General features: G+C 42.3%; 1 protein-coding gene across 2 annotated transcripts in view; it reads right to left on the reverse strand.

Moving 5' to 3' along the window:
* Positions 1–4,121: 4,121 nt before the first annotated feature.
* The window catches only part of LOC107373197 (dual specificity protein phosphatase 19), a 71,307-nt gene continuing 61,881 nt past the window's right edge, over positions 4,122–13,547 (reverse strand). For both annotated transcript variants that reach the window (XM_054750422.2, XM_054750423.2), the window contains one exon: positions 4,122–4,511. In XM_054750422.2, coding sequence (XP_054606397.2) covers positions 4,329–4,511 — 183 coding nt within the window. In that variant the 3' untranslated portion in view covers positions 4,122–4,328. The remainder of the gene's footprint in view (positions 4,512–13,547) is intronic.

A 13,547-nucleotide genomic window follows, 5' to 3' on the forward strand; every position in this document is an offset into this window, starting at 1 on the left:
CTCTACGAAAACCTGACTGGACGCTATCATAGATGTTATGTTCATCAAGAGCAGCTGTGAGTTATTGTACATTATACTAATTTGTTTATTTTATTAATATTGAGAGGCACACTTTCAAACTGTATCCACTTTAGTATTTTCCATTAATTATTGTAATTAAAACAATTCTAAATAAAGTTTTATTGATCTAAATGTGAATTTTTCATATAGGTGTAGTTAACATGTCCTTTAGAGAAGCAGAAAATCATTGCATTAGAACAGACTTACATGATATTTTAGTCGACTAAAACAAGAGATTAAAAGAAATTGGACAACTAAATTGTGGCTAAAATTAAAAAGAACTTTTGTCAAAAGACTAAAACTAAAGCTAAATTTCTTGTCAAAACGAAAAATATTGCTGACAGGACATTCCTGAAACATTTCCTTGGGAGGCATCCAAAATGCATTCTGATCAAATACCCGAATCACCTCAGCTGGCTCCGAGCCTCTCCCAAATGTCTTCATTTGTCTCTAAAGATAGGCCCGGACAGATGACACTCTGTTCAGTTGCTTGTATTTGTGTTCTTGTTTTCTTCATGACCATAGAACCTCATCCCTGACCCGGAGAAGGCATTTTTACCATTTTGCGACTCAAGATCATAGTCTCAGTTTTGGAGTAGCTGATTCCCATCCCAGCTGGAGAACACGGCCTGATGAAGCAGGACCACATCATCGGACACCTGATCACTTAGCCACCAAAACAGATCCCTCAACACCTTAGCTGCACCTAGAAATCCTGTCCATAAAAGTGTCTGAAAATTCATTCTGAGATCTTCTTCAAGGGAACAACAACCACACCACTCTATTTAAAAGAACAAAAGAAAAAGCAGTTGAGACTGAATCAGAGGAGCTCATCCCAGCTTTATTTGTTGTTTTGAGTTTGAAACAACTGTAATCTCACTCATTATTTAACTAGTTAATTACCAAGTAATTAGCGTGAGTGTTCTCCTGAAACCGCGTCAGCTTAACACAGCTGTGAAAGTGACACAGCAGTGATGATGCTCATTAGAACAGGCTGTCTCCATTTGTGAAGCTGAACTCATGCTTCTTTTATAAAAACACAAACAACACAAACAATTTGTGTTTTTAAAATCCAACAGACACTCCCAAATTCAGACATTCTTGACAGAAAATCAAAATGTTAATTTTATACAGTTGTATTTTTCTAAATTATCCATAAACAATGGATTTGCTAATGCAGAGTGAACCACTTACACCACAATACCGTCAGAAGATTATAAACTTCAGTTGGAAAATAGAACTGGGAATAGAAACTGTGTTCCAGTTTCAACTTGAAAAACTAGGAGGGTTTTTGTAGGTCAGCAGCATATTCAGAAAACAACACTGGATGTAATGTTATATTTTTAGCTGATTTAGTAATAAAAAAGATCTGATGAACCTTGTTTTTATACCTGGGACATTTATTTAAAGTAACAGTGTGTAGTTTCCTGGCACTAGGGTGCAGTACACACATTTCAGGGTAGTTTTACACTATATCTCCATGACTGTCACTAGTTTAAAAAACCGTTACAGTAAATGTTGTTACCTGTGGAGCAGAAACAGGCAACCTCAGCGTGGCTCCTCAGTCTTTGATGGTCCTTCAGTTAATTCCATTGAGAGAATGCAATACCGATGCTAGTTTTCTGGCGTTGTAGTTTTTGGATCTGCTCGGGGTCCTGCCCCTGCCGATGACGTCATCACATGGCAGTACCACTCTGCCAAACTATATAGACCGTTTTCTCACTTCCTGGTTTTTTACCTGGAAATACGGCCAGGAAAACAAATGTAATTGCAGTGTTATTGCGGTGTAAAAGGCTGTTTTTCTTATGCACTGAAGCAGCCTTTCCTCCATTTCCATTTGTTTACAACATCTGTTGCAAGACAAAATTGTCTAGGGGCAATCAAGCATGAGGAGGGGCTCAATTTTGTTAACCAAAGGGGAAGTACTTAAGTCTGCAGCAGACAGTTCACGGCTAAAACCTGATTTATGCTTCTCCGTCTGTGTCAGTGCGGAGCACACGCAACGCCATTATCCGTCCTTGCGTAGGGATCCGGCAGGAACGCAAGTACGTACGGAGTCGAGCCCACTTTTTTAAACATCTGTCGAACGAAACGGGTTACGCAAGCTTGTGATTGGTCAGGACACTGCTGTTGTTTACAGCGCCGCCATTGCAAAGAGAGCCAAGGATAACTAGCGGCAGACACGGAGAAGCTTTAAGAATGCCTCGCAAAAAAACTCTAAAAATATGAATGTTTCATTCTCCCGTGACTGGAGGAGTGAAAAGATGCGCAGCAAGCGTTTTATTTGTGGACGGAAATGACAGGAAACGTGGGTGTAGAGGTGGGGAGCGCATGAAGAGGTGGGAGAATGAGAGACAAATATGTCCGTGTTAAAAATCTCTTATATACACAAAAAACACAATATAAACACACTGTCTTGGACCGATACATGACATGATACCACAGAACAGCGCTACACCCTCTGTGGTCCTGCCGGGCAATTGCTTTGCAACACTCTCCAGGAGACGGAGAAGCAAAAGAGCAAAACGCTTCCGTCAATCCGTGCGTGTCTGTCCCTTGCAGAGCTGATGGAGAAGCATAAACCAGGCTTAAGGATTAGTGCTGGAACTCCAGAAGGCAAAGAAGGCAGCAAGACTGGACCATGATGCCACGTTAGCCCCTGTTAGTCCCTGCAGGTAAGTTGTGCTAAGTGAATTCTGTTAAAATGCAAGCTCTTGTACGTGTTCATGACAATTAAATGGTGCTGAACTCATAGTTTGCTGAAGGCTGGGGCACACTGGAGACAGAGTTACCCCTTCTTTCCACCGGAGCCGTCAGCAGCACGTTACTGCAGCAGCACGTCTTGCTCGCGTAAGCTGCTGCTTGTTCCTTCCCACGAGACGCGAAGCAGCAGGGGAGCAGCTGTCACCGACCGAGCACGAAGTCACACGAGTGACTTCGTCAGTAAACACAACAACAAGCAGGAGAAAGCTACAACATGGCTCCAAAAGGTTTGTGTTTTATGTTCCGTCCTTTTTATAATCGCCAGTACGGACCTGAAAAACAAATGAGACTGCTAGCTAGGTGATAACTTCTCACGGGGATGCACATTTAGTAACTTTTTTTAAGTAAAGCAACTGGAAGGCAGTACATTTCTTTATTCTGAAAATCTCGGGAGCTTCGCTCCGTTTCCGTGTTCCAATTTCCTGTCTTTCCTTCCCCAAAAATGTCGAACTTGACCCGTTTCAGAGGCGTTGCGCGTAGAAAATAGAACCGGTGCGTAAGGGCCGCGACATGCTGCTCCTGAGACGCGGCCGACTCGTGCTGCTGACGGCTCCGGTGGAAAAGGTTCTGTTGACCACAGCGGTTCTTATCAGCAGCTATGACGTGCTGCTGCAGTAACGTGCTGCTGACGGCTCCGGTGGAAAGAAGGGGTCAGGCGCAAGAAGTCAATATGTCACACAGGACACGCCGCGCCGCTGAGCACTTCTTGTAAAGTCGCGCGATAGTCACAACATCACTCGGTACTTGAGAACAAGAAGCGGGAAGTGACTCTATTGTTTATTTGTGATCAGACTTGCCATCGTGTTTTGTGAGACTCAAATTCATTAAAAATGGGTAAGTATGCTTTTATTTGAATATTTTAATATCAATAGTACTTTAACGTTATCAAAACTGTGGTTGGGTTTGTGCCGTGATGTCGTTCCACGTCATAAGTACTCCACAATGTTGCAAACATTCTTTGAACATGGTAACATAATTTCCATAAATTGTGCATCCACCCAATCAACTAGTGTGATGTCATCGACAGGCGAAGGACCCCGAGCTGGCCAGAAGGAAACATGACGTCTGATATGGTGTCCCCCAAAGTCACTAGACCGTGCTCTATGTACTTTAGACACATTTTTATGGTAGTTACAAAGCCATCAAACTTTTCAACAACAGAACACCTTTTTATTCATTTTCAACAACGACTACTTCCAGAGATCAACGGTGAAACTACGCATTTTCTCATTATTGATGAGTTCAGTTTTATTTGATCTGGACCTCGCTCTGAATCAGGTAACACAACATAACCAATGGTAAGCATCCTGACTCCAAGTTCAACATCAAGGATCCCTTGAAGAAAAGATGCCAAAATGAAAAGATAACACATAAAATGATCTTGTTCATGGTCCAGATTCTGTTTCTGATTCAAGAGACCACTGAAACCTCCTTTCAGGAACTAAGGATGTCCTTTTGTCACATTTTATACATTTACTTTGTTATGTATTTTCATTTGCAGTCCATTAAGGTGTATAGTTCTGCAACTGCTGATAGAAGCCAGGGTTTGGTCGAATCGATGGTCGTGCCAGCTTCACCTGACTGTACGCATCATCAAACGGAAGCCCCTCCTTCAACATCAGGTAGCCAATAACAATGGAGGAAGAGCGTGACACACCAGCATTACAGTGGACCAGAACCACACCATCCTACAGAGAGCAAAGAACAGTGAGAATAAATCATGGATGGTAAAAATAAAACAAGCATCTTAAGGAAGCCCGTTTTTGTACAGGCTCTAAAGATAATCTCATCAGATTTTCCTGTTGTGTGTGATGTGTAAAGAGTGCTCTGAAGCATTTGAAAGCAGGTCAGCACTGCACGGATCATAGGGGGAATATTCTACATGTTGTATTGTTCTACCTCAATAGCAGTGTGTGTGGTGTATACCGAGGACAAACTACTGTGCCATCTGATGAATGTGAAGCACAGCCAGACAGAAAGGGAGGTGACAAAAGCACTCTGCATGGAGCAAGGGGAATCCAAATCCTCCTACTCATCCACCATGATTGTTTAGGCCAAATTCATGAAACACCTGCCTATGATCGTTTACATTAAGAAAAGATTGTTTCAATTAAAGACTGTTAAACTGTTTCTGTCAGCATTCAAAGCTATTGTTGCTACTACCATTACTACCACATAAACTTAGCTCAGGATCTGTAACATTAACTGAGTAATAGTGATAAAATATTTGTGCAGCCTGTTTGAGCAGCGTCAGGAACAAGAATAGCACACCCAAACCTAGATTTTATTAAAGAGCAAGTCACCCCCAAATCAACTTTTATGCTGATAAACTATATAAATGAGTGTCTAATCGTGCTGTAGACACTTGTAGTCAGTAAATTGGCACTTTGGTGCATCTTAGTTCATTTAGTTAATTTAAATACTCTGCCTAAAACTGTCAGTGTTGCGCCATCTTCAGGTAAAAACTCTGCACTGCATTTGTATTTAAATCTGCTATCGCTATTGGCTAAGAGGTACACTTTGACGTTAGCGAGTGCATTATGATGTCACACTTTGTGAGCGTGTGTGTGTGTGTGTGTGTTAGCAGCTCTGCCCTCTTGGTCTGCGCGGCAACAGCATATGTTGCATTTTTCAAACAGTAAAGGTGGTATTCCAGGAGCACTACTTGGAGCAACTCCGACTGATGCCGCTCGGCCCAACCACTGTTCCCAACTTTCTCCCCTAGTTTTAGTCCCTGCTCCGTTGAGGTACCTGGCAAGACTGAGTCGGGCCGGGAACGTGATTCTGGCTGTTGATGGGCTAGGGGGCGGCGTCACTGGTTGCTCAGGAGTTTGTTGCTTTCTGTGTCACTGCCTGCAGCCATCTCCTGGTTCAGAGTCTTCCAAAAAGCACACCCACTTTCTGTCATGGGGCTGGCATAAGAACAAAACTACACTCAGATGGGCTGATTCAAACCACGCTGTACAGCTGCTCCTGAGAACTATCTTAAGTGGGAGTTGAGTTAGACTCTGGTAGGGGGTGACTTGCCCTTTAAGTGTTAGTAATGAACTTGTTTTGTGTCATTTTTAAACATTAACAAAAAATAAAAAATTCTCTCCTCCACACATCTTGTCTTCAATGAAGTTATATCTTTCAATGATTAACATCAAGAGATTGAACAATATTTGAAACTACAGTTTCACCGTCTACTTTCTATCAGAAGCTAACGCACAAGATTGGTGTAGGAGACTATTTTAATGTTCAGCCTGCAGGTAAAACTAACCGATTATTATCAGAAAATAATCATTAAAGTAGTTTTTCAATATGTTGACCTTTGAAGAGTTTTGAGGAGTGTACTACTATTGTTACAGGGAACGTAGACATAAAGTGCTCAGAGTATGACATTTTAATAATTAGCAGCAGCTGCTGCTGCTGTTTGGATCGCTGGCTGTAACGCACATAACACACAAGCTTGCAATATAAAGCAGGACAACACCTGTCCCCCTCCAGCTCGGCTGTATGACTGCACTAGCCTGTCCTGTGGGACCCTCACCATGTGACCCTCATGTCCATGCTGTCTCTGGAGGAGCAGATAGGAAACAAGATCTCCTGTAACTTAAAATGAACCAAAGCTTCCTCCCAGCTTCTCTTTAAGCTGAATTTAACATCAGTTTATCATCATGAAACAAAATAATAAAGTGGAACAAGAACTTCTATATTCTATTTATCTCTCCTTTTAACTTCTCTGTGTCCCTAAATAAGAGACAGATTATCACACTGCAGCCACCCTCACTGACCCCGCTCCCTCCCCAAGACCGGTGTTCCGACTATCCGTGCTCCCCGTCGAAATGTGCTGTGGGGAGCCGATTATTGCATCACAGGCTGTTTACAAGTCGTGACGCGCTACCTGTGGAAGTTTACGTTTAATCTCGTCACTTATCTAGTTACTTTCAACTTGTCGAAGGTCACAGTAAGTATTTCTTTTAAGTTGTTTTATTAAATTACTGTTTACCTGACATTTAGCTTGTAAATGGCTTCTAAAATATCATTATTATACTGTAAACAAGAAATTTCTCCCATTGTTTACAGTCCTTCTGAAAGAGTCCAAAATTAATATCCAAAAGTTTTATATTATACAAATAATAAATTTATCATAGTTGTATAATAATCTCCAAAATTCCATCCATCCATCCATCCATCCATCTTGCCTGTCTCCAGCAGTCAACGGGCAAGTAGGCGGGGTACACCCTGAACAGAGAGCCAGTCCATTGCAGGGCAACAGAGAGACATAAAGGACAAACAACCATGCACACACACACACACACACACACACACACACACACACTCACATCTAAGGACAATTTGGACAGGCCAATCAACCTAACAATCATGTTTTTGGACGGTGGGAGGAAGCCGTAGTACCCGGAGAGAACCCACGCATGCACAGGGAGAACATGCAAACTCCATGCAGAAAGATCCCAGGCCGGGAATCGAACCCAGGACCTTCTCGCTGCAAGGCAACAGCTCTAACCACAGCGCCACTGCGCAGCCCAATCTCCAAAATTATACATTCAAACAAATAATTATAAGTATTGGGGGGAAAGCATATTTGTTCTATGTGGATAAATTTGTCTAATAAAGGATTAGGTAGAGAAATAGAACGGTAAGAGCTAAAGTCTTACAAATCTCCATTTTTATGAATCACTTTCCCGACACGGGTAAAAGTAGTTGGTAAATCTTCATTGTTCTGAGAATATTCAAATATTTTTAGCAACTAAGAGGTTAATTTTTACTAAATGATTAAACTGCTTCTTACACTATCCACTTTTTTTCATAAAATAAATTAACAGTAGCTACCAATTTTCAGTAACATGGACAGACTGAATCAGCTGTTGAAATGCGCATTGGTAGGAAAATTCGACGAGGAAGCACGGATAGTCAGAGTGACACTGTCGAAACATGCTGCGGTAGGAAAATTTGACGAGGAAGCATGGATAGTCAGAACCCCAGATCTCCTGACATCACAACACAGGAGAAACAATAATGAAATTATGAAAATAATAATGTGTGTTTGGAGGAGCGTCCTCTCATCCTCTCTTTTAAGTGAGCATACAATCTCTCTCTCTCTCTCTCTCTCTCTCTCTCTCTCTCTCTCTTTCTCTCTGTCGCTGATCGAGGCCCAAATCCAACAGAACCGATCGGGCGGATTCAGTTCAGGCTCAGGTTATAACTCCAGCGCTCAGCCCTGCAGAACCACATGAAGGCGGAACAAATTTTCATAACTGGTAAATGTGGACAACACCGCTCTGACAGATTTGGATGCTGTGCTGGTGCGGCCGTTAAAATAACAAAACTACATTCCACTATAATTGATTATAGTACTCTACTATGATGCAGAATCGTTTATGCCCGCATCACATGCATTGATTATTTGATGATTTTCCTCAACCCTATCTATCCTACACCTCCCGGACGGCCGTCGTGGATGGGGGTTGGGGGGGTTGGGGGCCACAAAGAGATGGCTCGCGGCAGGGCCAGATTATCATTGCAGGGGCCCCTGGGCACAATGTGCTTAGATGGTTCACATCCTACCTCACCTCCCCCCCCCCCTCACACACACACACACACACACCCCACCCAGCCTCCGCCAACATTACTGCCACCCAGAAGCACTTTTTAGACATTTCATAACATTGACAATATTAAAACTTATGTTGATACAAGGGTTAAATATCTGCACGTTTTTAATTTGTCTCCTGTCTCCTTCCTCCTCTGGTCTCCTGTCTTCTTCCACATCTTGTCTCCTTTCTCCTTCCTCCTCTGGTCTCCTGTTTCCTTTCTCATCTTGTCTCCTTTCTCCTTCCTCCTCTGGTCTCCTTTCTCCTTCCTCATCTTGTCTCCTGTTTCCTTCCTCATCTTGTCTCCTGTCTCCTTCCACATCTTGTCTCCTTTCTCCTTCCTCCTCTGGTCTCCTGTTTCCTTTCTCATCTTGTCTCCTTTCTCCTTCCTCCTCTGGTCTCCTTTCTCCTTCCTCATCTTGTCTCCTGTTTCCTTCCTCATCTTGTCTCCTGTCTCCTTCCACATCTTGTCTCCTGTCTCCTTCCACACCTTGTCTCCTTCCTCATATTGTCTCCTGTCTCGTTCCTCATCTTGTCTCCTGTCTCGTTCCTCCTCTTGTCTCCTGTTTCCTTCATCCTCTTGTCTCCTGTCTCCTTCCTTCTCTTGTCTCCTGTTTCCTTCCTCCTCTTGTCTCCAGTTTCCTTCTTCTTCTTGTCTCCTCTCTCCTTCCTCATCTTGTCTCCTGTTTCCTTCCTTGTCTTGTCTCCTGTCTCCTTCCTCCTCTTGACTCCTGTCTCCTTCTTCCTCTTGACTCCTGGCTCCTTCCTCTTCATTTTGTCTCCTCTTGTTGGTCTCCTCTCTTGCCTTCAGAAAAACAGCTTGCTGCCCTTTCTATTAGTAAATTCATTAATGTCATCAGAGTCCGGATTCCTGACAAGCTGAGATTCAATATCAATCAATCAATACGATTTATTTATAAAGCGCTTTTCAAACTAAGTGCTACTCAAAGTGCTTTACAAAATGACCCCAGATTCCCATAACAGGTTAAAAACATTAACAGACATATGCAAGCACATACACACACACACACACACACACACATTGTCGGTTTTAAACAGGGGCCCACAGGGGCCTGGGCCCCTATAGAACCGGCCCTGACCCCTGTTATGGCCCCTGTGCTGAAGAGATCTGAGTTTTTTTCCCCACGCTGCCTCAGAGACGGGAACTAACGCACTCCAGCGTTTCACACGGAGCCTTTAGAGCGCAGCACACTCTGTGGGCAGAACGGTTTACTCGGTGGATTTTTGAATAAAAGATTAAAAATAGTTTAAATGGGACCCGAAGAAATTCTTGAGGATGACTAACGGAAAAGATGCTAAAGAGACGAAGGTAAGCAATACAGTTTATTTTCCTGACATCAGTGTTTTGATAGTAGTCGCGCGTTTCTGTCATTTAATTTTAAGTTCCAAACTGAGTCTATCCACAGTTAATACTGATTTGTTTTTCCTTTGTAACGTTAACTGTAAAATAAAAATGAAGTTGCTGCATTTTAAGCCTTAGACACGTTGAGATTGGATCACAGTATTCATTTATCTATGACTTTCTCGCAGCACTGACTGGAAGTGTCAGCGGCCATGAAAAGAAAAAGGGACATTTTGTCCTTTTTACCACTGTTAATAAAGAACAGCATAGACAGAGAGAGGATGAAAGTCACGAGGGAGCTGAGAAGCCAGATGAAAGATAGAAGTAGGAGTTGGTTGGAGAGGAACCAGAGAGGTCAGAGACTGTCCACCCTGAGAGTGAGGAGGAAGATGTAGGCTGTGAGGGAGAGAGTGAGGAGCAAAAAGAGGGACATTGGCCGAGAGTCATCAGGAGACATGGAGATGTATAACTGTGTATCATCAGCATAACTGTGAAAGTTGACCCTGTGTCTCCTGATTACACCGCCAAGAGGGAGCATATAAAGATTAAAAAGCACTGGGCCTAAAATTGAACCCTGGGGCACACCACATGTAATCCCATAGACCCTAGAGGAACAGGTATCCAAACTCACCATGAAAGTCCTGTCTGTGAGGTAGGATGTGAACCATCTATGTACAGCACCAGAGAGGCCAATCTCTTTTAAACCAGTTAAAAGAACAGTGTGGTCTACTGTATCGAAGGCAGCGCTTAGATCCAGTAGAACCAACACTGTCAACTTCCGTTTGTCATAATTTACTCTAAAATCATTTAAAATCTTCAGAAGGGCTGTCTCGGTGCTGTGGTTCACCCTAAAACCAGACTGAAATTTCTCTAGGACATTATGAGTGTTTGTTACACCCCTCTGTGGGCTCAGCTAGGAAGGTGAGGGGAATAAACATCAAATGGACCAGTCTAACAAAAAGTGACCCTTATTGGGGAGGAAAAGGCTTGACCAAGCAAAACCAAACTCAAAGTGTCCTTGTATTCTCAAAGGTTTTATTACAAAAAAAAAGAAGAACCAAAAGAAGGGCCAAAAAACCCTTTCCTAGGAATTATCCAAACTAAGGTTAGATGAATAACTGAAAATGTCCAAAGGACCAACCACTCTAAATCCAAAGTAAACCCTCCTTTGTTTAAAAGGGAATGAAACTCAAAAGGGGAAAAATCCCACCAAGTAATTAAACAAGGTTTGTCTAGAAGACAAACCAAACTAAAAGTTCTAAATTAACTAAAGTTACCAACACACCAAAAACAGCTCAGGAAACCGGGACTGCAAAAGGGGAAAAATCCCCACCTGGTAAGTTACCACAAGATGGTCTAGCAGACACACCAAAAAACCAAAGATTTACCAGTTAACTCAAAATAATCCCAACCACTCAAAATGTTCTAAAGTCACTTCTTTAGAAGTAGACAAACTGGTTTACACCACAAAATCTTAGGTAACCACCAACGGGGAGAGAACACACGTTGCCTCTGCAACTACAAACATTTCTCTCCCCTGATGATCTCCAACTGGCCGCTTTTGAAGGGCCAGCTGATGAGGTGAGAAGTCCCAGCTGGCCGTGACTGCCGCTCCGGCGCTGTCCATGGTCCTGAATAAACCTTCCCAAGGAGCCGCTGTCCACGGTGCTGCTTTGCTGCACTGCTGATCAGGGAACGGAGAGCAGCACACCACTGGGCTCCAAACGGCGGCGGCCGTAACAGTGTTTATAAAATCATTTAGTTGATTTAAAACCAACTTTTCTAAAACGTTGCTTAAAAATGGTAAGTTAGATATCGGCCAATAATTGTTTAATTCATTAAAATCTAAATTGCTCTTCTTCAACAGGGGCCTCACCACCTCCCCTTTAATGGCAGCAGGAACGACCCCTGTCTGAAGTGAGCAATTCATCAGGGTTAAAATCTCATCACTAAAAGATCCATAGAATTGTTTAAAAAACGAAGTTGGAATTGGGTCCAGAACACATGTGGTGGGTCTCACTGAGGACAAAACTTTATTAAGAGTCTCAGCTTCTACCAGGACAAAACTGTCCAGTGTTTCCTCTGGTATAGACACACATTCAGATTTATCTAAAACCTTATTACTTATAGAGGATAAAATATTCCGTCTGATGGTGTCTAACTTCCCTCACAGAGAACATTTGAGGGTGTTTTCTGAAGTGAATTGGATGTACGGTTTAAAATGTTGTTTATGGTGGAAAAACGTATTCTGGGATTGTGTTTATTGTCTAGAATGAGTTTGGAAAGGTTTGCGTGTCTTGAATTTCTCACTGCGTTATTATATTATTTAAGTAGCTCTGTATATATGATGATTTATAGTTGTTTTGTTCTTTCTCCATCTCTGCTCTGCAACCCTGCAATTTCTCTTTAGTTTCTTTAGATTTTCATTTCTCCACGGTGAAGCATGTTTTGAATATAGACTTTTGATTTTAAGTGGCGCGAGCAGGTCGAGAGCGGATTTCAGTCTACTGTTAAAATCATTGACAGTAAAATCACAAGAGGCAGTTACCGGAGTGGGAGGGATCTTTCTAAAAACTTAATGAAAACCTGCAGCCACTTCAGGGGTGAGATGACGCTTCCTTACAGTTCTCACAGAGGGTTCCAGCTGGATAACACTGGTGATGCTAAAAAATACACAGTAGTGATCAGATACAGCCAAATCAATAACAGAGGACACACTGGTGGACAGGCCATACGTGATGACCAAGTCCAGGGTGTGTCCTCTGTTGTGAGTTGGCTGTGTGACATGTTGACTAAAATCCATATAACTCAGAATATTTAAAAACTCCTTTGAAAAAGGATCAGAAGGATTATCTATATGTAAATTAAAATCACCGGCTAAAATGATCCTTTCAAAGGAGTTGTGAAGGATTGATAAAAACTCTGAAAATTCTTGAATAAAAATGGCACTCTGCTTAGGAGGCCGATAAACTGTGACACATAAAATATGAGGAGAGCTAAAAACTGCCGCTGTATATTCAAAAGTGGTAAAATGATCAAATAAAACTGGTTTGGCAGAAAGTATTGATGAACTAATAAAAGCAGTACCGCCTCCCCTTTTGCTACTCCTCGCTGAAAAATTAAAATTAAAATCTGACGGAGAAGCCTCTGTGAGAACAACAGGTGCATCTGAACTCAGCCATGTTTCTGTTAAAAGCAGACAGTGAAGATTACGATCTAAAATCAGGTCATTTATTAAAAACGTTTTGTTCAGCAGAGAGCGAACATTTAAAAGAGCCATATTAATAGTAACTGGTGAAGGAGTGACTGTATTAACTGCAGGTGGGACTTTTGGTAATTGTTTTAGATTATTGGGGTTGCTTTTGTTTGGTTTATGATTGTTTGTCCGCTCTCTGCTGATAATAACAGGTATGAATGAGGTATGGCAAGGTCCAAGTCTGATATGTGATTTACTGTTAAAATCAGGGCTGGGTTGGTAGGAGCAGGGACCAGCTACACATCAGGAAGTGGGAGCAGATAGGGCCGGTGGAGTAGACGGGGGGTCGTGGACATCAATAGCCATCAGTGACAGTGCACTGAGGCGCTGTTGAGTTTGTGTTGTTCTCGGTTCATCTTTTATTCTTGCCATTTGTGAAAATGATCGTTCCTCTTCACAATTTGTAACTGGTAGCAGGCGCGTTGCAAGCTTTTCAAACGTGTGGGGGATGTTGTCTGTGCCTAAAATAATTACGTTATTCATCTTGTTAGTTTAATTTCCATAACAG

The sequence above is a fragment of the Nothobranchius furzeri genome, chromosome 12, assembly GCF_043380555.1.
Source record: "Nothobranchius furzeri strain GRZ-AD chromosome 12, NfurGRZ-RIMD1, whole genome shotgun sequence".
NCBI lineage: Eukaryota > Metazoa > Chordata > Actinopteri > Cyprinodontiformes > Nothobranchiidae > Nothobranchius > Nothobranchius furzeri.